General features: G+C 42.5%; 2 protein-coding genes across 3 annotated transcripts in view; both read right to left on the bottom strand.

Moving 5' to 3' along the window:
- Positions 1-10,247: 10,247 nt before the first annotated feature.
- aldh8a1 (aldehyde dehydrogenase 8 family, member A1) lies at positions 10,248-16,664 on the bottom strand (the record flags this gene model as incomplete). The annotated part of the gene is made up of 7 exons (XM_080024425.1): positions 10,248-10,700; positions 11,542-11,703; positions 13,331-13,587; positions 14,067-14,216; positions 14,343-14,498; positions 15,456-15,603; positions 16,518-16,664. The coding sequence occupies 7 exons, from the start codon at positions 16,662-16,664 to the stop codon at positions 10,248-10,250; spliced, it is 1,473 nt and encodes a 490-aa protein (XP_079880551.1).
- Positions 16,665-17,814: 1,150 nt separating this feature from the next.
- Positions 17,815-27,500, bottom strand: part of hbs1l (HBS1-like translational GTPase) — a 28,454-nt gene continuing 18,768 nt past the window's right edge. Inside the window, exons 9-18 of one of the 2 annotated variants that reach the window (XM_080024390.1) lie at positions 26,578-26,724; positions 24,108-24,182; positions 23,786-23,903; positions 22,878-22,946; positions 22,683-22,787; positions 22,483-22,573; positions 20,883-20,991; positions 20,694-20,794; positions 20,236-20,380; positions 17,815-18,936 (exon numbers count right to left, since the gene is read on the bottom strand). In XM_080024390.1, the coding sequence (XP_079880516.1) occupies positions 18,925-18,936; positions 20,236-20,380; positions 20,694-20,794; positions 20,883-20,991; positions 22,483-22,573; positions 22,683-22,787; positions 22,878-22,946; positions 23,786-23,903; positions 24,108-24,182; positions 26,578-26,724 (972 nt within the window). In that variant the 3' untranslated portion in view covers positions 17,815-18,924. Of the gene's footprint in view, positions 18,937-20,235; positions 20,381-20,693; positions 20,795-20,882; positions 20,992-22,482; positions 22,574-22,682; positions 22,788-22,877; positions 22,947-23,785; positions 23,904-24,107; positions 24,183-26,577; positions 26,725-27,500 lie in introns of those variants that run through there. The other variant, XR_013844761.1, reaches the window with a different exon arrangement.

Raw genomic sequence — 27,500 nt, 5'->3', positions numbered from 1 at the left:
TCACCCAATCTCCATCTGGAGCACAGAGCATCCCAGTGGGCTCAAAAGATGAGCTAACGGGGCCTCCGGGGAGGCGAGAGAGGGACCCTACTGAGAATCTAAATACCACTCGTTCCTTTCCCGTCGCTCTGAAATCATTGGTCTTCAGTATGCACATTTTAGCATTTTTAGAGCTTACTGTGCGTAATCACCGGGTGTCATGACATTTCACTGCATATATGTATGACCGTATGTATATGTATGTGACAAATAACCTCTTGATCTTGAATCTTGAATCTATTATTGGTCTCCCTCGCTCTACCTCCCTCCCTCCCTCCCTCCCTCCTGTCAGTCTGTTTCTAATCACGGAGTTGGGTTCGGTGGCATGACTGACAGCACCCCGGGACAAGGGTTCCGCTTCCTTCTCAAGCACTACTCGCTCACACAGGGGGTTACGCAACACTCGTGCACGCCCAAACCCACGCATGCACGCACACACACACACACACACACACACACACACACACACACTCACCAAATCATCTGATCGATATGCTAATGAGTGGGCATGAAGTGAAAGTACAGAGAGGATAGGAGATTGGAGGAGAGGAGAGGAGGAGCGAGGAGGGGAGGAGAGAGGAGGAGAGAGGAGGAGAGGAGAGGGAAGGCGAGGGGGAGAGATACAGAGAGGAGAGGAGGAAACAAAAGGAAAGAGGAGGAGGTGAAGAGGAGATATAGATATTTTTAATCACTGTGGATCATTTTACGTAACTTCTTCAAACTCCTCTCCAAAGAAAACCTCATCTGCACAATGACAAGCTGAACAGTATGTGAAAATGTTACTATATTGTTAAATATTATAAATAATATTTAACAATACTATCAATAGTATTTAATAATATACTATCAATACTATTTGAAAATGTATTATCAATACTATTTAATAATGTACTATCAATACTATTTGATGTTTTACTATCAATACTATTTAATAATATACTATCAATACTATTTGATGTTTTACTATGAGTTCTATTTAATAATATACTATCAATACTATTTGATGTTTTACTATGAGTTCTATTTAATAATATACTATCAATACTAATTGATGATTTACTATCAATACTGTTTAATAATATACTATCAACACTATTTGATGATTAACTATCAATAATGTTTAATAATATATTATCAATACTATTTGATGATTTGCTATCAATACTATTTAATAAGTTCCTGATGTGTTCTGTATATGATGTCCTGCCTACTCCATCAAACCTCCGCACATGGGGGTTAGCATAGAGCCCCAAGTGCATGCTATGTGGAAAATCAGCTACCCTGGAACATGTCCTCTCATCATGACAGTCAAGCTTGGCAGATGGGAAATTCAGGTGGTGACATGAAAAGATCCTGGCGGATGGCATGGAGCAGGCGAGGAAGAAGGCGAAGCAACTTTCTACAGGGCCTAACTTTATCCACTTCGTCAGGTCAAGAGAGTGCGCTGCAGCTTGACGAAAGGGTAAAGGCGTCCTGGCTTCAGCAAGCGACTGGGAGATGAGGGCAGACCTGAAGAAGCAGCTACAATTCCCAGTGGAGAGCCCACACAAGCCTCAGACCAGACATTGTCCTCTGGTCTAGAGGTATCAAACAGGTGGTGCTCATAGAGCTAACAGTACCCTAGGAAGAGAGGATGGAGGAGGCACATGAGCACAAGCTCGAGAAATACCAAGCCCTTATCCTCAAGAGCCAGCAAAACCTGCAAAGGTGGGCCAGGTGCGATGACCCACATTGTATTTTGCATAATAATATGCTATCAATACTATTTGATGATTTACTATCAATACAATTTAATGGTTTACTATCAATACTATTTAATAATATACTATTAATACAATTTAATAATATGCTATTAATAATATTTGATGGTTTACTATCAATACTACTTAATAATATACTATCAATACTATTTGATGATTTACTATCAATACAATTTAATGGTTTACTATCAATACTATTTAATAATATTCTATTAATACAATTTAATAATATGCTATTAATAATATTTGATGGTTTACTATCAATACTATTTAATAATATACTATCAATACTATTTTATGATTTACTATCAATAATATTTAATAATATAAATACTGTTTTCTGTGTGTTTCAGTGGAATCCAGCTCCCTCCATACAAGGGGAGGATTTGAACAAAGCTTCATGTGAGAGGAAAAATTGATCTTATCAGCACTCACATTCCGCCAACCAGCTCCGGAGAGTTTCATTGTCTGCGCGCACACACACACACACACACACACACAGACACACGCACGCACGCGCACACACACACACACACACACACACACACACACACACACACACATTCTTGTGCTGGCATCAAAGTGAGGTCAGGTAAATACACCTGGTTAGTAAGGACCCATGTTTATAGTGTACTTTCAACAAAAAAAAATGTCAATTTGGTCAGAATAGTCAAGACTGGTCCTCTGTAGTATTGCAAAACACACACACAGAGGCACAGACACACACACACACACGCACGCACGCACGCACGCACGCACGCACACACACACACACACACACACACACACACACACACACACACACACACACACACACACACACACACACACACACACACATTCTTGTGCTGGCATCAAAGTGAGGTCAGGTAAATACACCTGGTTAGTAAGGACCCATGTTTATAGTGTACTTTCAACAAAAAAAAATGTCAATTTGGTCAGAATAGTCAAGACTGGTCCTCTGTAGTATAGCAAAACACACACACACAGGCACAGACACACACACACACACACACACACACACACACACACCGAACACACACACACCGAACACACACACACACACACACACACACACACACACACACACACACACACACACACACACACACACACACACACACACACACACACACACACACACACACACACACACACATCTGGTGTGTTTTTGTGAGTGCACACACTTCATTAGTGAAATTGAGTCAAGAAACGATATTGTTCCCTGGGGGGGAAATCAGATGTGGATAGGCATGTAATGTGTGTGTGTGTGTGTGTGTGTGTGTGTGTAGTAATAGTACAAAGTCGGAGGAAGAATAATGCCCGGAAAATGTTCTCTCGCACAGAGTCAGGATATGGAGACAAGGCTCTATTGTCACACAGCTCCAAGTGGGCAGACACAAGTCTGTGTGTGTGTGTGTGTGTGTGTGTGTGTGTGTGTGTGTGTGTGTGTGTGTGTGTGTGTGTGTGTGTGTGTGTGTGTGTGTGTGTGTGTGTGTGTGTGTGTGTGTGTGTGTGTGTGTGTGTGTGTGTGTGTGGTTATGTTAAGTCTAAAAACAATGTTTATGGACAGTGAAACTGCTGCTCACCTTTCTGCATTTAAAAGGCCAGGGTGGACAAAATTGATAGGAAAATGTAAAATCCGTTAATTTGGCTGCATTTTAAATAAACTGCTCATTATTCAATACGAAAGAAAATGAATACATAACTAAATACATAACTTAACTAATCAAAAATGTGTTCAACATAAATTAAATAAAAATAAATTCAATCAAGGAAATTAAAAAGAATACATAAATGAACTATTCAAAACAAGGATGGATGGAGTAGAGTATGTTTTCTAAGCTGCCTAACCTCTAATATTTGTTACAATCCCACAGTATGCCATGCACCTCCTCCACAGTGCAGAATCTGCCAATGAGCTGCAGGGATCGACGAGGGGGGTGGGGGGCGTCAGATCAATACGTGTCTCTGTCAGATCCCGGCCCAGGGTCACAGACAGGAAGTCCACGTCAACACGCTGAGGGGCCACACGGCGCCTGGCTGTCATGTCGCCAGCGGGGGGTCACTCACCTGCCAGGCACATGCTGGTTCAATCCCTGTGGGCGCTGTGACCACATCCACAGGCGGTGTGTGTCGCGACGCTGGCCAATACAAAGACAGGAAAGAGGACAGGCCCCCACCCCACCCACGCCCATACGCCACCGAAGTGCAGCAGGGAGGCCGGTGTGGCTTGCGTGGGGCGGAAAACAAACATAAATAAAAATATATACCAATCTAATAAAGCATACATATGGCACAACACATTTTGACTTGAAATTTAAACACAACACATTTGTTTCTGTGGTTTACACACACAAACCACAGAATAATATTGAAGCAAAATGCATCTCTCTCTCTCTCTCTGATAACCACAACAATAACTTTTCTCAGACAGCCAGACAGACAGACAGCCAGACAGACAGACAGATAGATACAGTAGGTAGATAGATAGATAGATAGATAGATAGATAGAACACAATAATCTTTGCCATTATTTTGCTGCTGTGTGGGTATATGAGGTTGAAGGTGAAAAAATATTTGCGCTTGTGATCACCTGGACAAAGGCCGAAGGCATGAGAGGCCAAATTGTGCCATCTGGCCTGAAAGCCTTGAAATGACCAGTCAGCAGTACACACATATATACACTTACACACACACACACACACACACACACACACACACACACACACACACACACACACACACACACACACACACACACACACACACACACACAACACACACACACACTCCTTGCTCTCCGCAGACTCTGCAGGCTGTTGATCGCCCCTTCAGTGAATAACCAGGTTGGGGGGACAGGCCCCCCAGCAGCGTTCCACCATGACAGGCAGCGTGACACTGTCTCACATCTTACAGCTACATGAAATTTGGGAGTAATCTGTAAGCACCGAGGAAAGAATGTAATGTGACTTGTGTTTTTGTAAGACTGGAAAAAATATATCGTCTATCGGAGTTCCACTTATGACAGCCTTGCACCAAGTGTGCACTCAAAAAAAATGTTGACTTGTGTCACACCAGTCGAATGTCATCTGAATTATTACAAAGGACACCCAGAGTTGAAAGAATTATTAATTATTAACAGGTTGGAAGGAAATACTGTATAGACTTCAAATCAGAAGTTCACATTCCAGCAACACTCCAGGCTATTTAGTAAAAAACAAAGTAAATTACTCTTAAGATGATTGTGTTTTTCCTTTCAATATGTTGACCTGTAAATATGCGGTGAATCCGTTTAGGAAAACACTTTTGATCCGAACGTGTTTCTCCACATCTGCCGCTCGCCCTGAACGCTCTTTGATGGATGTGCCACAAATACAATCTAGACCAAGGTGCCATGCAGCTTCTGACTGTGAGTTTCCCCTGCTTTTAAATAGACAGAAAGATGGATAGATGGATAGATAACTAGATAGATAGATAGACAGACAAACAGACAGACAGACTGACCCATGGGGTCCTTTTAGAGGCTCCAGGGGGTCCCCAGCAAAGTTATTCATTGTTCAACTTTGCCATTATTTCAATATTAGGGAATGAACAATAATTGCTGTTTTGATAAGATCAGATAACATGACAAATATAATATAACATAAGAGTAATGTTCACTGAATTATCAAAAAAATTATCATCAAATGCAAATTGAAAATAAATGAAAAACAGCTCAAAAGATAAACAGCGTAGTTATTTTCAATGGAATACAAAACAGAATATAAATATTAAATAAAAAACAAGCAATATGCAATGGTAATGTTTATTAACATTAATATCCTTGAAGTCACAGTTCCAGTAGCTGTCATCTCCCTAACGATAGTAAAGACATGTATGGAAGTTTGGAATAAATCATGCACAGTGATAAAAAAACAAAATCTTCTCAGATTGGGGTCAAAATCTTATCAAACGGTGTCTGTGGCCTCATGCGAAACCAAGGCCAAGTTGAGGGTCCTTGACATAAAATAAAGTTTGAGAATCACTGACCAATATCATATCCACAGACTCCCTGACTCTGTAACAAACCCAAGGTAAACACAGGATAACTCAGAGAGAACAATGTGACACTGTGTGGAATGGGTCAGATATTTGATGGACATGTCAGGTGCTATTTATTTATTTCCGTTGCTTCTAACCCTTGAGAACCCCTGAAACCTACTACTCTCTCGCTCGCACACGCCCTCATAAATTCTCTCAGACGAGCAGATCACCTGGAGTGTGGAGTACCTGAAGCCGCTGTTCTGCATTCTGTGAGAGGGGAGGGGGGCCGGGGGGTTAGGTAACGAACGGAGAAACCATTGAAAAAAAACTCTCTCTCTAAAAAAATAATCGTAGTCGATGAATGATCGAATTGCTGAAGGCAGAGTGAACTGACTTTTGGAAGGGCCTTACTCCCCAAAAAGTGGAATTTAGTTCGGAACTTTGGTACATTTCCTGCCGCAGAGCGTTTGATCAGGACGGACGGAGGAATGCCTTTAGCGCCACCTCAATAACAGTGGAACAAACCAGAATCCAAGCTGTTCTATTCATCCACTCATCCACTCATCCATTCATCCATATCCATTTATATACCGTTTATCACTTAGGGCCCCATCCGCCGCACAGCCACAGCGCCCCCTGGAGGCGGCCTGAGGGTCAGGCTTGTGTGAGCCGCTAAAAACCTGGTGTTTTCCCAGGACTCTCAAGGCTTTTCCTCTACAGGACCCGGTTACACACTGTGGGAACTTTCCACTTGCTCCAACTATTTGCACAAGCTGAATGAGAGCGAGAGAAAGGGAGGAATACCGTCTGTTATAAGGGAGACACGATCAACTGGAAGTGGATTCAATAATTAAAGGCGACAGATAAATAAATGAAGAAGTTGCAGAAAGACAGACAGATGGGCAGACGGAAGCAACATTAGTGGGAGCTGTTAAAGAAAAGAGGATTGGAAGCTCATAATCTCTCGTCTGACCTTGGCCTTACCAACATTTTCCTATTTGTACAGTGTTTAATAAGTAACTGCAAAAAAAAAAAAAACAAAAAACCTGCCTTTCAGTTTTCACTATCATCAAATTTGGCTCCAACTTAAGAGTTTATAAAAGTGCATATTACTAATGTATTACATGACAGATTTGATTATAACAAAAGGAGTCCCAAAAAATATTCAAAATAAAAAAGTCTCTAAAATAAAGACTCTGGGTTATAGAAAAATAAAACCCTAATTGACAAACTCTCTATCCATCTATTTACAGTATCTATCTATCTATTTACAGTATCTATCTATCAATCAATCTATCTATCTATTTACAGTATTTATTTATCTATCTATCTATTTACAGTATCTATCTATCTATTTACAGTATCTATCTATCTATTTACAGTATCTATCTATCAATCAATCTATCTATCTATTTACAGTATTTATTTATCTATCTATCTATTTACAGTATCTATCTATCTATTTACAGTATCTATCTATCTATTTACAGTATCTATCTATCAATCAATCTATCTATCTATTTACAGTATTTATTTATCTATCTATCTATTTACAGTATCTATCTATCTAATCACACTTCTTGGTTTTGGGAGAAAAAAAAAAAGAAAATAAGCCAACTTAGTTACACAAGCAGCCCTCCATGTGCACAGCAGTTGCTGCTCCTCGGCTGGACGCCTGCCACATCCCTGCTCTCAGCTCGGAAAGCCAACCCTCGGCGAATACAAATATTTGGGCTTCCTCCCGCTGGGTCACGCTGAATTATTCCATCTCTCCTGATAAGAGAAGAAGGGGAAGTTATACACTTGGTTCACTCCCTCCTTCCGTCACGTAGGGTCAGGGTGAGACCCCCCCAGAATTAAACATCCACCAGAAAGACGAGATGGAAGGAATGGAGAAATTGGAAGGAAATGGAAAGTGAATTGAAGAAGACACCAGGCCGGCAGGGAGCCTCGCCCCACACACTGCAGCAGGCTGTCCAGGAGCCCCCTTCCCCAGACCCCCTCCAGGCTCGAGGACTAACCTCCAGGTTGAACAAAGGTGGCGGTGATGGCCCAAAAACCCAAAACCTCCTCTTTCCATCCGTCCTGCAGTTAGTATTTAAGATCCTCAAATTAAAAAAAAAAAAAAAAAATCATGAGGAAAATGAAAAGGAAAAACAGTGAAACAGATGGATGGAAAAACCAAAAAGGGGACATCAGCGTGACAAATTATTGACTGATTTTGAGTCTCTCTGCCCCTTTTGCCGAAGGTCTTTCTAAGTATATCTGAGTGGATATACTGTATGTCTGAACATTTTTTTCAATTTCGATTCAGCTGATTTGTCTCTACCCTTGTCTGCAGTGTAACTGTGGTGAACAATTGACTAGGTTGGGCAGCTTGTGTAAATTCGGCGGTCTCCCTGCCTGAGCACACAAGGAGCCGGGACAGGCTTTTTTGGTTTACAAGTGCACGTCGGTATATATGTGTGGGTGTGGTTGGGTCAGCTCCTAGCCAAAACAAAGAGGGTGGGCCTCACAGCGAGGGAAACACCCTATCACAAACACCGGCTGGGTAGTGCAGTACTGTAGATACCAAATACGCCTATCCAGTGGACGTGACTTTTCACCATGCCCACTCCACACATGCACACACGCCCGCACGCACACACACACACACACACAAGTTGAGTGCCATCCCACACCGCATTCATTTATGACCACGTTCCTTATGGAGAGGAGAAGAGGGATGAGAAGATGGAACACAATGTTAGGAGGACACTCCAGAGCCATGTAGTGAACATTTCAGATCCGGTCCGACCATGGATGGATCGAGCCGGGGGGTTTCTCAATCTAAGGTTTGGCGACCCCGCCTTAGGGCTGGGGCGCAAGTTCAGGGGGGCCCATGAAAACTTTGAAATTGTCTCGGAATCTTCGAGAGGGCCGCAGCACAATCCCAACAAAGCAGAACTTGGATCCAATCTTCGTTCGGCCGACACAGGTTTTTGGGTTCCCTGCAGGTGGGTGAAGGTGCTATTTGTAGCAATTAGGAAACAAAATGTGCCCTCAGCATCACAGCAGAAAGTGAGAGAACAGCTCGATTCAGCACATCCATCCCATATTGTTCTACACTTTTGTTTTCCACCCGACACAATAAATGACACTTGCACAATTTCCTAGCTTTGTGAATTTGTAATAGAGTTATTGTTGATCGTTCGGGGGATTGTGTGACTTGACAACTTTTTCGACATTTTCAAATTAATGGATACATTTTTAGGTTTATAGTATATTACCTTTTTTTTAAATTATATTATTGCTTATTGTTTTGATGTGAGTTGCTGTAACAGAATTTCCCTCCATCTATCTATACTCTCAAATGTTCACTCACAATCTCTGTATGTAATCCATGACGTGTTGGGAAAAAAAAACAAAAAACTGATATGTTGTTTACATGTCATGTAAGAGTTGCTCTCTTTAAACCAGTTTGCACACTCGCAGGAGCCACCTCGGTCCTGCATCATTGCGCCGTCGCTCTTGCGTCAGAACTTTACGACACCTTTTAGCGGTCGCACCTTCTACCCGCTGTCCGATTCCACCTGGATACCCGAGGTTCCATTTGAGGCAGCCATGGTGAGGCTGGCCGGGCCGAGTGACATTCCTGGCGCTCCGCAACGTCGCTCGCTTGGATGGACGTTCAAACCAAGGCGCTACTCTCACCGTTTAAAGCCAAGGAGATAACCCGGTGAACCTTTCTTTTGTTTATATTGTGTGACATTGTTTATATTTATTGAAAATCACTATGAGAGCCATTTTTTTCCTGAAGAAAAAGACAAGAAACAATTCAGTAATGAAACAGTGTAATGATCATTTGTGTAACCTTCGACTTCACTAAAGTATATTTTAATACCTGGCATCAGTGTTTCTTTCTTTCATTCATCTCCTTCATGACAATCCTCTACCTAGCTCCAACATTCTCAATCTTGTGATACACACACAGGGGTCGCAGGATATTTCCAACACTGATAAATGGATATTTGATCAATATATTTTTTGAGGTACTTTTTGACGGACTAATTTTCGTAGGCTTGAACAACAGAATCATTTCTATACGACCCATTGAGCTGGAGCTCGGTCCACGCTCCATGATAAAATAATGAAAAGCAGTCGATGCGATGCTCAAATTCACATGAAGCAGTTTCCCAAAATGCAATGAGGAATATCCGCACTGTCCATTTTGAAACTACAGTTAGAAAGGCTCTAAATGGGAATCATAAGGAAATTATAAAAGGGAAATAAGAACTCTCCACGTATTGTGTATTATTATGTTTGATTCTGGAGAATTCTAGCACCTTTTTTGGGTCATGGCCCAAAAAAAATCCATTGAAAACCCTGAAACCTACTTGAAAATGGAGGTTCTCTCTCCCTCCCCCATACCTCCACTCGTCCTCAGTGCTTTACGGTGATGGTCTTCACCTCTGTGAAGAAGTGGTAGGAGTCCTTCCCTCCCTCCCTACCCACCCCGGAGCTCTTCATCCCCCCGAAGGGCAGGTTCAGGTCCCGGACCAGCCAGCAGTTGGTCCACACCAGGCCTGCCTGGAGCCGCTGGGCCACGCGGTGCACCCTGCCCACGTCCCGCGACCACACTGTGGCCGCCAGCCCGTAGCGCACGCCGTTGCCGCGGGCTACGGCCTCCTCCTCGCCGTCGAAGGGGGCGACGCAGGCCACGGGACCGAAGATCTCCTCCTGCATCACGCGCGAGCTGTCGGCCATGCCCGAGATCACGGTGGCCGGCATGAAGTAGCCGGCGGCGTGGCGCTCGGGGAGCTGCAGGGCGTCCACGCCCTCACCACAGTGCACCGTGCCGCCCTCCGCCCGGGCCAGAGCCACGAAGCCGCGCACCTGAGAGCCAACCAATCAAAAAAAAGACAATGTGAGGTCTATGAGGTAGAAAAGGAATAAAAAATGCCAAACATGAATTGCTTCTGGGACAAAATCTTAATTTTTTTCTATCCATTTGAGAAGGGAGAAATAACTTTTGTTCAAGATTCTACTCCCAGGCATCAGACTGTTGCACTTCCCCTCCCCATACATACACTCTGAAACTCATTCTGCCGCTGAAATACATATGGGGCCAAATATGGCATGGTTAATCTATTCACATTGACACGTTCTTCACACTTCCTTCCTTAAGGACAGGGTCTCATAATTTGGTCTTTCATAACCGCTTAGTTTGTACATACTTTTATTTTTGTAATGCATCCGTCAACCTACCTATCTATGTATTTATTGTTTTATTTTGTTGGTTAGTTATTCACTCATTCAAACGGTGGTGTCAGCAGGCAGGGCATACAACAATTTTGTTTGAATTTCATTTTATTTATCATAATTTACCGGAACGTATAATCAATGTATTATAAATATTAATATAATAATTTACTTGGACTGAACTTGAACATTTGTTTTCTAAAAAATATGGTTACTTTTGTACCTGTCTTTTATATCCTTTTTTTGTTTACCTGCTGTCACCTTACATGTAGTACTATTTTTATTTTTCCATTGTTAGGATTGGCTGCAAGACAAAGCATTTCATTGCTTCCAAGAGTAATGCAGCATGTGCAGGATAACACAAGTTGTGTATGTTATCCTGCATTGGAAAAACTAAAATGTCGACATAAATATTTGTAATATTGTAAGCTGCCTGTATTTAAATGAAGTATAATTATATTATTATTGTGTCCACCTTCTCCAGGTGTTCTCTGCTGATGAGGGCTCCGTTGTTGTTGCTGGGATCACAGGGGTCGCCCGTCCTCCACTTCCTGGCCGCGGCTACAAACTTCTCCAGGAACTGGACGTAGATGCTTCTCTCCACATAGATCCTGCTGGTACACAGGCAGATTTCTCCCTGGAAACAACAGTGTCGATAAAAAGGGGCAGGGAAAGACAGACTTTATTTTCCTTTTATTATTACTTTGGAGCCAGTGTCACAGTTTTTATGTCTCAAATTGAATGTGTTTAAGGAACACATTGAGGTTAAATAAGAATATTTGTTATTGAACTTTCAAAATTGGCATTATGGTGAAAATGCAGATATTCCACATTGCATATTGGGCAACTGTTTCGACAGGATACTTTTGTTGTGTGTGAGTGAGCCCACATGGGGTCGTGACCCCAAGGTTGAGAATGACTGCAGTAATGGTTGAAGTGCAGTAAGTTGCAACATCACATGCATTTATCGGAGTGGCATCGCCCCCATGTGGACCGAAAACGCAACTGCAGATAACATAAGAAACACACACACACACACACACACACACACGCACACACGCACACACGCACGCACGCACGCACACACGCACACACGCACACACGCACACACGCACACGCAGGGAATTTGGAGGCAAAGTCAACACCTTCAACTCTTTGTCATGTTCCTCAGACCATTCCTGAACAATTTTCGCAGTGTGGCACGGTGCATTATGGTTAATGGTAAATGGAAAATGGATGCATTTTATATAGCGCTTTTCCAGTCTTGCAACCACTCAAAGCACTTTACAATACACACCTCACATTCACCCATTCACACACACGGCACCAATGCAAGGTGCACACCAGCTCATTGAGAGCACTTCAGGATTCAGTGTCTTGCTCAAGGACACTTTGATGTGCTGTCGGGAGGAATGGGGGATCGAACCAGGAACCCTCTGATTACTGGACGACCCGCTCTACCTCCCGCGCTTTCCTTTGCCGAAAGTGGCCACTGCCATCAGGTAATAACATTGCCATGTGTACTTGGGTGTACTTGGTCTGTAACAATGTTTAGGTAGGTGGTACATGTCAAAGTAACATCCACATGAATGCCAGGAACCAAGGTTTCCCAGCAGAACATTGCCCAGAGCATCACACTGCCTCTGCTGTCTTGCCTTCTTCCTATAGTGCATCCTGGGGCCATCTCTTCCCCAGGTAAACAAGTACACGCACCCGGCCATCCACGTGAAAGAAAAGCTACTTCATCAGACCAAGCCACCTTCCATTGCTCCATGGTCCATTTCTGACGCTCATCTGTCCATTGTAGGCGCTTTCGGTGGTGGCCAGGGGTCAGCATGGACACTCCGACTGGTCTGCAGCTAACGCAGCCCCAAACGCCACAAGCTGCGATGCACTGTGTGTTCTGACACCTTTCTATCATAGCAGCATTAACTTTTTCACCAATATGTGCTACAGAAGCTCTTCTGCGGGATCAGACCAGACAGGCTAGACTTCACTCCCCACGTGCACCAGTGAGCCCTTGGGCCCCCATGACCCTGTCGCCGGTTCACCAGTTGTCCTTTCTTGGACCACTTTTGGTAGGTACTAACCACTGCATACCAGGAACACCCGACAACACCTGCTGTTTTGGAGATGCTGTGACCCAGTCGTCTAGTCATCACTATTTGACCCTTGTCAAAGTGGCTCAGATCCTTACTCCATGAAGATTTTTCAAGCCCCCTAAATTGACTTTATCTGGTTATGAAATTGAATGGATCATTTACCTGATTGGAGAAGCTGGATCGAACAGTCGTGGCGACGCATTCGTCCAGGTCCGCGTCGGCGAACACCAGCGCAGGGTTTTTCCCGCCCAGTTCCAGCGACAGCCTCTTACAGTAAGGGGCGCTGCGCTCTGCGATGCGCTGCGCCGTGGCCGTGGAGCCGGTGAAGGACACCAGTGGGACATCGGGGTGGCCGACCAGGGCATCCCCTGCTCTCGGCCCGGTGCCGAATACAACGTTGATCACCCCAGGAGGAACACCTATAGGGTGTGTGTGTGTGTGGGAGAGAGAGAGAGAGAGTTGATTTATTAATTAGCAGATTAATTGACAGAAAAAAACCATAATATATTCAATATATTCAATCCTTTATTATAATTGTTTATTCAATTTAATCAAATATTATACACATATTTATTATATACTTTACACCCACGAAAGCCCACAGGAACTAAAGGAGCAATATAATCGCAAAATATATGACTTGCATTTTATAATTTTAATTTTTTTTGCTCAATAAACTATAATAATGAGATAAAGCTGGATGAAAACATGAAAGCTCATGACGTAATTGTTTCTCAATAAGTTACTCCGACTTGCTCTATCACTTGTTTTGCAGTTTATCAATGGCAAAGATTTAAAAAAAAAAAAAGGATGAATATTTTCTTTCAAAGCTTGGGGTCCAGTGGTTTTACACCATCATGCGTTTAAAAGGCGTGGTGACACATGTCTGTCATCCTACCAGCCTCCTCCATCAGCTCGCACATCATCCAGGCGGTGACGGAGGTCATCTCACTGGGTTTGGCCACCACCGTGTTGCCCATGGCAACGGCGGGGGCGATTTTCCACGTGAGGAGGTAGAGGGGGAGATTCCACGGGCTGATCAGGCCCGCTGCACACAACAGAAGACGACAATCACACAATGAGCAGATATAGGCGCGCGCGCGCACACACACACACACGCACACACACACACACACACGCACGCACGCACGCACGCACACACACACACGCTCACCCACGCCCACGGGGCAGCGCACAGTGTAGTTCACGCAGCCCAGGTGGTCCATCTGGCTGCAGGCGGTGGTGTGATGCAGCACCGACGATGCGAAGAAACGCAAGTTGTACACGGCTCTGGGAATGTCCACCGTGCGGGCGAACATCACCGTTTTACCTGGTACGAAAGGCAACTCAGGCATGTCATGCGCATTTCTTATTTTATTCTCCCATTCAATATAACTTTATTAACTTTGCTGAGTAAATACATGCACATTGCATTGCATATACCGGCCTCCAACCGCAACGACAGAGAAATGCCTCAACTGTCCTCCACCAAAACGGAAAAGTGGAAGATTCAAGGTTCCAAGTGCTGTAATTAATTGTAATTACTTTAAGCACATAGATGTTGCATTATGTTTTTGGAAAAAAAAAAACGAAAAAAAAAAAAACAATCAAGCAAAACAGCCAAAAGTTGTTTTTCTAAGTGCCAATCATCGCAAATTCAAAATAATAAATTACTTAAAATTTAAATGTTTTAATGCAGTTCACGTCAGCCCCAGGCAAACACTTTTACAATGCTACCATGTACCATCCACTAAATCAACTGCACAATGGTGGTCCAAAGAAGAGCCCTGGTAATTTCGGTAGATATCTACAACATAAAAAAAAAAATTTTCAACTAATTTTCATTGCAAGTACTGAGGAAATGAAATGCATTTAACCATCCTAGTAGCAACGTATCTCGGAGCAGTCGGCGGCCATACAGCAGTGCCGGGGGAGCAGTTAGGCGTCTTGCTCAAGGACACCTCTGCATGCTACCAGGAGGTGCTGGGGATCAAACCGGCAATCTCCTGATTACTAGACGACCCGCTCTAGCTCCTGAACCACTGCCCCCATTAACCATTATTAACCATAATTATGAGGATATATCAGTGATGTGAAGGCAGTAAATGAAAGAGGGCGGTTGAGATTTAAAGACGTTGGATACTGGAAGGAGAGGTCTCTTGGAATGAGAGGTTCAGTATTCACTTCGGAGGATGCCTCAGTATTACATCTATTTTTTTTTTTTTCCTTCGCTTGGATATCAAGTTTCCTCCCCAGGACCTAAAAAGAAAGAACGAAAGCAAGACACCTTGGTCCATAGACTCAGCCAGGGCAAACTCCTCCAGCTTGGCCTCCATCAGGTCGGCCATCTTGTTGAGGACCCGGGCTCGCTGCTCGGGGCTGCGGGCTGACCAAGCGGGGAAGGCTTCCTTCGCTGCTGCCACCGCTGCATCCACCTGAAAGCAGACGTTTGACTCTTTTATTTGGGAATATCATGACAATGCCTCTTGGAACCCCAATGGGAAGGTTTGATGGAGCCCAACAGAATGACTGTCTTAAGAGTGGTAATTGGAGAAATGAGATACCGTATGTGTTGATTTATGGGATACTTACTGTTGCAGTTGAAAACAACACAGTACTCTTGCATGTATTAATTTGAAATATATATATTTTTTAACATCCTGTTGTATTGTATTTTTGCACATTTTTCTTGTGCCCTTTGGCCCCATGCGCTTCTAGCATTTACAGGTTTTTTTGCAATTGGTTCCACACATTTGTAAACAAGTTCACTTTCTCAAAGCTCTTCACAAGAAAACCTACAGCAAAAACTGTTCAAGTCAAATTCCTAACATGAAACATTTAATTAGACAGCAATTTGCTACGTTTCTACAGTAATAATGCATTGAAATATACTCAAGATGAGCAAAGATAAACAATTAGACCACAGCTGATTCCCGTTTTTTTCACCCATTTTTCTGGGCAAGAAATGTGTGTAACCAGTTGGAGAAAACGAATGATTACCCCACTGTTTGTTCTGTAAAGAGCAAAGGTAGGTCGTCTTTGTTAAACAATAAAACCCTCGCGTGCCTCTTTCCTGGGAGTGCAACGCTGCTTATGCGTCAGAACATGTTATAACGCCGGCTTTCGCCTGCGCACGCAAAGACTTTTAAGCGGCTCCAATGGAACTCCACAAATCATCTTCTATCTACTACTGTATATAACACCGTACCACAAATCATCTTTTATCTACTATACACCACCAGACCCCACCTCATCTGATTTATTTAACACCGTACCACACCTCACCTTTGACCACACTGTACCCTACCTCGTCACTGATCTACTACAAGTATAGAACACTGGAACTCACCTCATCTTTGCCGCTGTCAGGTAACTTACAGTAGACCTCTCCAGTGGAGGGGTTATAGGAGTCAATGTGACTCTGGCACCGGACAAACTTTCCCTTGATATAGTTCTCCAAAACCAAATGCGTGCGCTGCTCCGATGTTTTCTGCATGGCTGCCGCCTGATTCTAGGACCGATGAGCACAAGCTGCAGGAAGGGAAAGGCACATACACTTCCCCGTTCCAATAGGTCACCGCCTGCCCACTTTTTACAGACCGGTGGGTTCACATGGTTCATTGTTAACCCAGACTAAACATGTCTTATCCGGGTCCGGCTACTCTGACAAAATGGACTTCTTAATATTTGAGTCGGTAACACATCCATCAGGGTTGATTCAGTTTAAATATTGAGGAACTGATGTAAACTCTCCTCTGCACAAGTAGATGTAGTAATCATTGTGGTGTGAGAGGATACAGCCAGAGGAGAATTCAGTTACATGTACTTGCGTAATCTTTTCAAGAAATGTACAATTCTGAGTAGACTTTATAAAGCTTTATGCCTTAACTTGTGTTCTTACTTTTTTGCATTTGTTTCTTGATGAAACCCAAAGTCTTTAATTTCTACGTGTGTTTAGGAATTCTGTGAAGCCAATGATAATTATAGTCAAGAAACTGAGCTTACTTTGATCTCGGAACTGAAAATTAACTATTTTGCGCTGTGGCTCTAAATCAAGAATATGAAGGAAAGATGGATGGAAAAAAAAATAAATAAAAAAAGGCATTTTTTTTTTTTTTACTCTTAATACAAAAAAAAACATGGCTTGACTAATTGAGTGCAGTGTATCACAGCTTAACAATGTCTGATGTGACACCAATGTGTCAACGCAAAATATAGACGCAATCAATAGTGTGATTACACCAATGGACGCCAATAAACGGTGTCTTCATTTATCTGGGTGGGCTTCCTCTATGGCTACCAATGGACGGTAGCCATTGGTAGGCCTGTACGGCATTGATGGTGAAGTTGGGGATGGACGGCAGCCACTGTGGAGGCCCGTGCGGTGCGATAATGAGGGATTGAGGGTCATTGTCCATCTATACTTGTCCCTCCCCTTCCTCTCCACAGCCTACCACAATTGGGGTAAACTGTGTAGAGGAAGTTGAGGGACAAGTGCATGAAGTCCACCCATCACCTTGATCTTAAGCTTTGTCAGCACGAACACTCAAGACAGTTCACACAAGCAAACACAAACATACAGCGCACAAATCCTTTGTTCTCCGCCTCTGTATTTCATGCCATGTCAATTTGGATGAAAATACCTCAAGTGTATGAACGATCTTTTATTTCATAAGCAAAATCTGGGCAACCTGAGAGAGATCCCGAGATTGTTTTACGAGACCCACTGTCAATACCAAATTGCCATCACTCAGATGTGGAACTCTTAAAATGTTAAGCTATATCACATGGATTCGTTTGGAAAGATTGTTCAAATGAAAACACGTTAAGCACATAAACTAAATGTCATGTTCAGGTCACATAACCTTTATTCACTCCACCATTACCAACATGATTGGCTTTAGCATATCAAGAGATCGTTCCAAAACCTGCCTCGACTTAACGCAGTTCTGTTGAAAGAATTAAAACATCAAGGATTTTTGATGGTGGCAAGAGAAGAAAATATCAGATTAAAAAAAAAAATTTTAGCCTGAAATAATACATCTTCCGTTAAAACAAAATGTGTCAAATAATAAAAGTAAATGGAAGTCTTTCGTTTTTGTACCAACTCTGGGTAAGGGGAATCCATGTGAACAATAATTCATACCGCCCCATTTTTGTTCATTATCTAAATACTACATTTAAAAAAAACTCTTGTGCAGTGTTGTACAGCCATACCTGTTTCAATTGAAACCGACAACCGAATTCACTCCCCATGACGAGGGAAGCCTAAGTTCACATCATTAGCATGAGTCCTTGTGGGCTGGCAGATGTCTTTAACCACGCAGACATGCAGTCAAAGGCGGCGGATGCAACTGTAAACCTCTGGTTAAGAGAATAATTCATCAAGATGTTTTTTTTTTTTTTTAAGCAGCTTGGACTGTACCACCGGACACTTCAAGGTCATCCGACGGTTGCTTTGGGTTCCGTTTGAAGCGGGTGGGATGTGTCGAGTGGCTCGTTTGGACACCGGTCTGCATCCTGGCACGATGTGTTGCGGCTGCCAACATGGTGTCTGGCCACAAAGGTCTTCATCTTTCAGCTTGCGTTTGTTTGGTGAAGATGCTACTCAGCTGGATGGTGGAATGGATGGATGGTGGGAGATGGATGGATGTGAAACTTTTTTGAGTTTGCGCCTGGAAGTCTCTCTCGAAATTGCACTTTTTCAGGAGTTACATGCAGTGTCTAGATTGGCTCTGCCTGGTTGAGAGAAGCGGTCATTCTTTGATCTGCGGGGAGTGGAAAAAAGGAAATTGAGTAATGCCATATTTGATCAATGAAGTGAAAAAAAAACAAAGAGGATCAGAGATGTTCACTTAAAAGGCCAGTGAGGACAGAGAAGTAAAGGATAACGTCAAGCCAGCTGGTCATTATCGGCAAAACACAGTGGTCTTTATCACCCTGGTCTTGGATGATCTAAGTATTACACAGCTACTTATCAAATGAATGAATACAGACCATGAAACATTGACCTGAAATCATCTTAAAACTAGCATGCCGAGTTCAAGCATAAACAAATGAAAATAGCCCGGTCTCCAGTAGGGGTGTGCATCTCTCCCTTATAAGATGATCCAATACATATCTAAATGTATGAGCTACAACACTATTCAGGGACAATACATTCTAATAGGGGACGATTCGGTGAGATTCGATTCTGTGTGATTTGATGCCATCTTATACAGTTCTTAACATTTGTTTAATGTAGACATTAATCTTCCATTATAAATTTAAATAAGCCAATTCTATAAAAGTGTCATTGCTTACTTTAAAATAGATATAATAATAATAATAATAATAATATCTAATATATTGTGATTCTGATAAAGTAATATATAATATATTATTGGAATGACACTGGATGTGTTGGAGTATTAGTGTAGTAATACAGTAGTAGTTAATTGTCAGTTATCATGAGTTTTACAGGGGGCGGTTCACAAGTCTCGCGAGAAGGAACGTGTGGCGAGACGGAGTGGGCGAGAGAGAGCGGGCACGTTAGATCAGTCAGTCTTCTACGGCGATTTTGTTTTAGTTTCCATGTGTATGAAACTAACATTTTAAACCCAACTAAGGGACTGTCCCACTCCGCCTTGGATCACAACAGTGGAGAACGTAATGGAGAGGGAGCCATCTCCAGTCCACTGTGCGTCCCGTTCCCAGGTCTCCAAACAACACAAATTATTATTATTTAGAACGCAGCATGATTTGTTAGATCAGAGAGTCTTCTGTGGCAGCATTTATACTAAAGTAGAATTAAAAAAGCTTCAGTCAACCGATCCGTAACTTTAGAATCGGGTTCTCAACCGCTTCAAGGTACATTTAGATCGATCCAGGGGTCCGCATATTGATGTAGTCTCATCTTTAATGTGAAAACCGCCTGTAGATAAAAGACGGAAATAATTGAATTCCTCAATTCCCAAAAATGAAATTCCGTGCCTCTGCTATAATAGCAGAAGCATGCTCAAATAGCAGTGCTATTTGAGCATGCTTTAACAGTTGTCGTCAAGCAGGTGTGTCGCCGCCAGCCTAACCTCAGTGACTACGCCAGCTGCGATGGTGGAGCCCACGTAGCGCAGCATGAAGCGGCCCAGCTCCTTAAAGTCCTTGTACAACTCCAGCGACACCGGCCTTTGGGTCTGAATCTCCACGATGGCATTCATGCCCTTCACCAAACACCTTCATGGGGGGGATAATAATAATAAATCAATCACCATAGCATTTTACCGCTGTACATCTAGCCATTTTATTAAATGCTGCCAACAATTGTTTTGGAAGGAGGATGCAGGTATATGGTGTAACACTCCACCCTGTGGCCAAATTGTGAACAGAGAGAATAAAAATAAGGTTTCTGGGAGGAAATCCACAGCTTGGGTCCACAAACAGGTCAAAATCTTATTTTTTCTTTAGAACCATGTCTTCAGTAAATGCTATTCACAAAGCAGCGTGAACACTGATAACACCAAACCGTTGATTTCTCTGAGTCACTCACTTTGGTTTCTTCTTGAGCACCTCGCCGCTGCTCTTGTGTAGAACGCTGACCAGCTTCCTGATGGTGGCTGGCTCACTGACTGTCTGGTAATGCAACAGCACCTACAGATGCAAAACCACTTAGAACAAACAACAAAGACAATTTGTGAATGTCTGGTGTGTGTGTGTGTGTGTGTTGGTGGAGACTCACTGGAAACCCTTGAGTCATGGGGACCTCGATGTTGAACAAGAGGATTCGTGCTCTGAAGCGTGAGCAAGCTCTGATCGGCTCTTTAGGATCGCAGAACACGCAGCCCATGCTAGACAGAAGCAGGACGGATGGGAATCAATATGCGGTTTAATAAAATATTTGATACCGTCTAATATGCAATTCTCCAGCTGAATAAACATCACCTTATCATAAAGAGGATGCAAGCAATATGTAGTCAAATGCCAATAAAAGCTACTGGATATGGCTAACATTTGGAACAAGTGAGGTCTGTGGCACTCTAGGGGTCTGTAATGGAATTGCGGGGGAAACACATAAATCGGTGACGGGGGCCTAAAAGGGGACCCTATTATGAAAAACTCAACTTTTTCAGTACTAGCACATACATTTGGGTCTCTGATGGGTCTACTAACACACAAACTGTGAAATAAGACAACAGACCATTTTTAAGTGTGGTCCTTAATTCAGAAAACACGTGATTCAACAAGCCGTTCAGATTTGTGTCTCCCTCCTACGTCACTTGGAGACTCATTGGCATGAGACTGCCCCATATCTCAGTAACTCCACCCAAGGCTTGAGAACTACCAAGCGCCGCCGGACCCGCTCGCATTATGTCGGCGCTAAGAGCCAAGCATGGGAGCTGCTCTGTTTTTGGCTGCACAGACCAGCACTAAATCATTTAAACTGTCTGTGACAAAACAGCAGACGAGGGAAATGTAAGTATTTATAAAGTTATGTGCTGTGTTTTTTTTTGCTGTTTTTGAGGCGTACCTGTCAAGCATCACGTTTTCCCTGGCATTCTCCTGTATTTTACCCTTCTCTCACACTGTCCTCCCGTTTAAATGTTTTCCCGTAAATCTCCCATATTTTGAACCTCTCTCAAATAAAGAATAAAGGGTTTGGCGGTAACATTAGGGGTAGACTGTGCCGCACCATCCGCCGTGCGTTCCTTCAAACTGAAACCAATAAAAAAGTGTGTTTTTATTGTAGATGAATTCATTTTATTTTCCGGCATCTCCTAAATGAATGAAACAAAAAAATCACTGTGCAGTGTCCCCCACAAGCTAGTCCAGTAGTGCCCTTTCCTTACAAAGGCGGAACAAACTTTTAAATGAGACCTTGTAGATCTTATAGGAGTGAAAATTCAGCAACTGGATTGCTTATTTATTGCCTCAAATTTCTTCAGAAACAGATTTTATTGTACTGCTAAGGTGAAATCAGTGAAAGTTTACATACTTCATACAACAGAACCACACTACTCATGTTCAAACCCCATTGGCTCACAGAGGTCATGCTCAAACCCCATTGCCCCACAGAATTGGGTGCCTCAGGCCGCAGCAGCTCATTTGCATTTAAAGCGACACACTGAAACAGACCCTTAGGACCAGGAAGGGTTTTGAGGCATGTTAGAATGGCTGGAATCCATCATCTGAGTGGTAATTTCCTCAAAAAAAACTTCAAATGCATGTTTTGGGGACCTCAGAGACCTATATTAACTTGTTGAAAATTTGTATAAAATGGCTCCTTCCAGGTTAGTTCCGGAACCCGTGATGTGGAGAATAAGAACCACTCAGGGACGTACTTGACCTTAATGATGTCCATGCCGGTGACCGTGAGGTTGACATGGTCTCCTGCTGCCGCCCAATCCAGTGGCTCATCGTGTAGAGAGATACCTGTATGAGCCAGAGTGTGTGCAGTTCACTCAGTGGCCACTAGGTGGTGGTGTTGTATAGTGATAAAGCTCACCATGTTTAGTGTGTGTGATTCGGCCTGATTGTTTACCTTTCACAGTGCAGGTCTCGTTGGGAGGCATGGCAAGTATTCTGTCTCCCATCTGAATGTACCCGGCCTCTATCTTCCCCGTTACACAGAAACCCGAACCCTGATCTGGGAACAATCAATGGCCTCTCGTTCACTGGGGATCTCTCAGATTTATGGGTGTATCATTTAACAGAATAAGCAATAAAGAGTTCATACCTTTGAATACGTCTGAAACGCAGAGTCTGAATGGCTTGTCTATGGACCTCTGTGGGCCTTTGAAGCAATCTATGAAAAAAAATAAAGCAAAGGGAAACAGAAAATATAAGGGAGAAATCCATGAGAAACCAGCAGAATGAGTATATTTAGGGTCTCAATCCAAAACATTTTGTGTAATTTTGCGATACATGCAAAAAATATATAATCATATACAGGTACTCCTCACTTTACAACCTAGCTGTTAAACGACAATTGGGACTTAAGCCCAGCTCTCCGACCAGTTAGTACTGTACGCTGCGTACAATACCATGACGTGCGCGGCGTCTCAGCGTCAAGCATCTCATCGCGCATCACCATTCTCAGTCTCATTCCCGCAGTCAGTTGGTATTCACTACACTAGCGTTCGCAATCTCCAAGACTGAAATAACGGTAAGGGGGTGGGTCCCTTGCTTATCGACCAATTTGCTTAACGACCTGCGCGTAGGAACAGAACTCGGTCGTTAAGTGAGGAGTACCAGTACATAAATAAACATACAATAAAATAATTTGTTTTGAGTGAATTAACCAGGTATTTATGTACATAGGAAGCTTAAGTACATGTATATTCAACTGTATGCCAGTGACCTGCTATGATATAAGTGCTATCTGAACATGACACTTTAATAATCCCTGTGGGGGAATTCAGGATTCAAAACTTTGCTTAGATGTTATGGTAACTTGTACTGAACTAAAAAAAAACAAAAACAAAAATGTATGCTAATGGAAACCTAACAGTGCTAATAATTCCCACCATAATGGAAACAGCATATAGAGAAGAAAATACACCTAAAAAAAGTATGGGATTAAGTCTGGGATTTTTATTTTTGAAATATTATTTTAAGCGCATTTGAACCACACTAATGTATTACCAATCTGTTCTAGCAGGCATGGTCCAGAGTACCAGGATGTGAGTTCGGAAACAGCGCTCCTGGTGGTGAGGTTCTCTCCTGCCAGACCACTGGTGGGGATGAAGAACACGTCAGACTCCTGCAAAATAAAGAGAGCCGCTGTCTAAAACGAAACCCTGGAAGGGCCGAAAGGGCCGGGAAGAAAAGATTTCCTCTCAGCCAACTTGCCTGAGGCCTGATTGTCTCATTCATTCAGAGTTTATTGTGGAGATGAAAGGCACCGGGGGTTGTGCAACACTCTCGCACACAGCCAAGTCGGAGTGGGGGCCAACTGTCAACTCACCTTGAAGCCTGCCTGCTTCAGGAAGTGACCAAGTTTGGAAAGAATTTCCTGGAACCTCTCTTGCTGCCAATTCACCTGTTTGAAACACACAGACACAGGTACATGAATGCACAAAGGATAGTAGTTGGACACACATGAATCAGCCACAACATTAACACCACTGACAGGTCAGGTGAATAACTTTGTTCATCTTGTTCCAATGGCATCAGTGAAGGGGTGGGATATATTAGGCAGCAAGTGACCAGTCAGTTCTTGAAGTTGATCGGTTGGAAGCAGGAAAAATAGGCAAGTGAAAGGATCTGAGCAACTTTGACAAGGGTACCTACCAAAAGTGGTCCAAGGAAGGACAACTGGTGAACCGGCTACAGGGTCATGGGCACCCATGGGCTCATTAATGCGCTTGGGGAGTGAAGTCTTGCCCGTCTGGAAGGGTAGCACAGAAGAGCTACTGTAGCACAAATTGATGAATAAGTTAATGCTGTTATGATAGAAAGACGTCAGAACAACACAGTGCATCACAGCTTGCTGCGTACGGGGCGGTGTAGCTACAGACCGGTCAGAGTGACAATGCTGACCCCCAGTCCACCACCGAAAGCGCCTACAATGGGCACGTGAGCATCAGGACCACAGAGCAATGGAAGAAGGTGGCCTGGTCTGATGAATGACGTTTTCTTCTTCATCATGTGGATGGCCGTGGTTAGGGTCCGATCAGATCGCGCATCTGTGGGATGTGCTGTAAACACAAGCCTGACCTTACAGCTTAGAGGATCTGCTGCTAACGTCTTGGTGCCAGATACCTCAGGACACCTTCAGAGGTCTTGTGGCAGCATGGGGGGGGGGGGTTACACAATATTTTAGTTATTATTGGTGGTTTTAATGTTGTGGCTGATCAGCATATACTAGAAATGTCATAACTATTTTCAATTAGATGCAATTAATTTAATTGTATAGCATAAGCTTATAATAGTAAAACTATCTATCTTATGAAGATCCATTTATTGATATTGAACATTGAAGCAATTTCAACAACTTGCAACAATCATTTAAAATGCCCTTTAAAATTTGAATGGAACCATGATTGTGGATTGACAAAATTATTACGGTCGGCTCAAATAACTGCAATGAGGCCATTATGTCAATTTGACAGCTCTAAAATTAACAGTTAACGTTAACTTAGAGTTTCCTTCTTATAAAGGTTTTAATTGAGGAATTCCACCTCAAAATGTCAATATGGGTGGTATTCTGGGGTGCTGCATTATCCACTGAAGTTACATTTGTGTGGAGTCCCCTTCTTTTAAATTTCACTATCTTTTGTCTGCAACATAGAAAGAATACAGTGATTTCCTGTTCGCGGAATATGAAAAAAGTGGAAATGTCACGTTTGGAATTTTGATTTAAATTCTAAATCTTATATTCTTTATATATTCTTATATTCTGTAAATAAGAAAAACTAACCTATTTCCTATTTTGTACTCGAGAATAGATCTTAAATACCTAAAAACCTTGTTTTTTACATTTTGAATATGAAATGATGAATGACGCAAGGACAGCCCAGCTCAGCAAAGCTCCATTATGCAATAAACTACATATGGCAAGTGATTGCTCAATCAGTTGAAATAATTAAAAGCCATTGTGCTTTAAGGAGCCACTTCAAGGAGAACTAGTCTGTAGAAACTGAAATTGATAGTTGCTAAGTCTATAAAAAGGTTTATGGAAACAGATGCAAGGCCAAGACCATTTCCCTTTGTTGACTATTTGTTTCACAGGAAAGCACTAAGTTACTGTATGTGCGTGTGTGTGTATGTATATATATATATATATATATATATATATATATATATATATATATATATATATATATATATATATATATATAAAAATGCATATTATTTCTCATTGTTATTACTTGATACTTTTAAATGCGTATTTATCCAAGAGCAATCTTTAACCATGACAGAATGTTTACCTTACTGTGGTAAGTTTGCTCTTCAATCATCCTCAGGCTAATTTCAGGATATTTTATGACTTTTAAAAGGAAATGTATGAGAACAGCAATGAGTATAACGTTGGTCGCAGCAGGTTGCCAGTAGGAAGCGGCGCAACTTCCTGTGTCTAGTCTTGGATGTAATCCAAATAGCTCATCCGCTGGAGAGAAAATGGGTCACGAAGTTTGCAACTTTTTTTTGGTGAAACATATAAAGATGGTCTTTCAATGCTGTGAGTTTCCCATTTTGGATAAAGGGATTTAACGGTTGCCCCGTTGCATGCACTGCTTTTAAGCACAGCGAAGTGCTGCAGCAGAGTGCTAAGTTCCTTGATAGTAACGTTATAAATTATGGGAAACAACAATATAATAAGGTGTGAGCTGAAAAATGGCAGACATATGCTTTAATACTAAATATGGTACTTTGTGAGTAAACCTCAATTTCCGGCAAATTAAGACTTTTTAGGAGACGTGGGCGGTTCTTACCTGGTCCATCTTGTTGACGGCCACAGCCAGCTGGGTGACTCCCAGCGAGCGAACCAGCAATCCGTGCTCTCTGGTCTGCCCCCCAGCCTCGAAGCCCGCCTCAAACTCCCCCCTGCTGGCGTCCACCACCAGCACCGCCACGTCAGCCTGAAGAGAGGCAGGGAGACACACACAGAGTGAAGTACGTAAACCATGAAAATAACCATGTGATCTTAACAATAACAGCTGCCCAGTTGCCCCGGGCAACCTAATTTGGGCCGCTGTCAACCATGTTTTGTGGTCTTTTCATATCTTCAAATGTCAAAAAAGAAAAAGTGGGGAATACCTTGGTGCATTCACAAAACCTACCAAAAAGACAAAAATAATATTTTATGTATCCCTCTTGATATCTCTTATACTTATATTGTTCAGTATCACTCAATTAAAAAAATGAATAGTACTGTAATTCGGCCCTATTGTCAGTCTTGGCAATCTAAAGATGATGCAGTGGCAGCCACTTCTAAAAGTTTGTGTCGGGCCCTTCCAAAGCCAAAACACGTAACGAGAGGTCACTGTTTAAGTATTGATGAATTCATAGGAGTGAATTTGTAAAGTTAAAGCTCCTACATTATTGCTATTGATAGTGTGCTCACGGAAATATTTGATACACAATTTCAACCAATTGCAACAGGACTTGAGCATCTTACAACTCACACAGGAAATAGTAGGTCAGCATGGCCATCTTTTCATAGTTCAGTTTCTAGCAACTTAACTATGGAAACAGTACTTTCCTGTAATATTGAAATACGATGCTCACAAAAATTAATACTATCAGAATTCATAACAAATGAAGAACAAATGTGGAGCTGTAGATATAATTAAATGTGAATAGGTAATTATATCAATAATATGATATTGAAAGGTCCCTTATGTATACAAAGACT

This window comes from Zeus faber (assembly GCF_960531495.2).
Source record: "Zeus faber genome assembly, chromosome: 2".
Taxonomy (NCBI): domain Eukaryota; kingdom Metazoa; phylum Chordata; class Actinopteri; order Zeiformes; family Zeidae; genus Zeus; species Zeus faber.
This window is presented reverse-complemented; position numbering and strand designations above follow the sequence as displayed.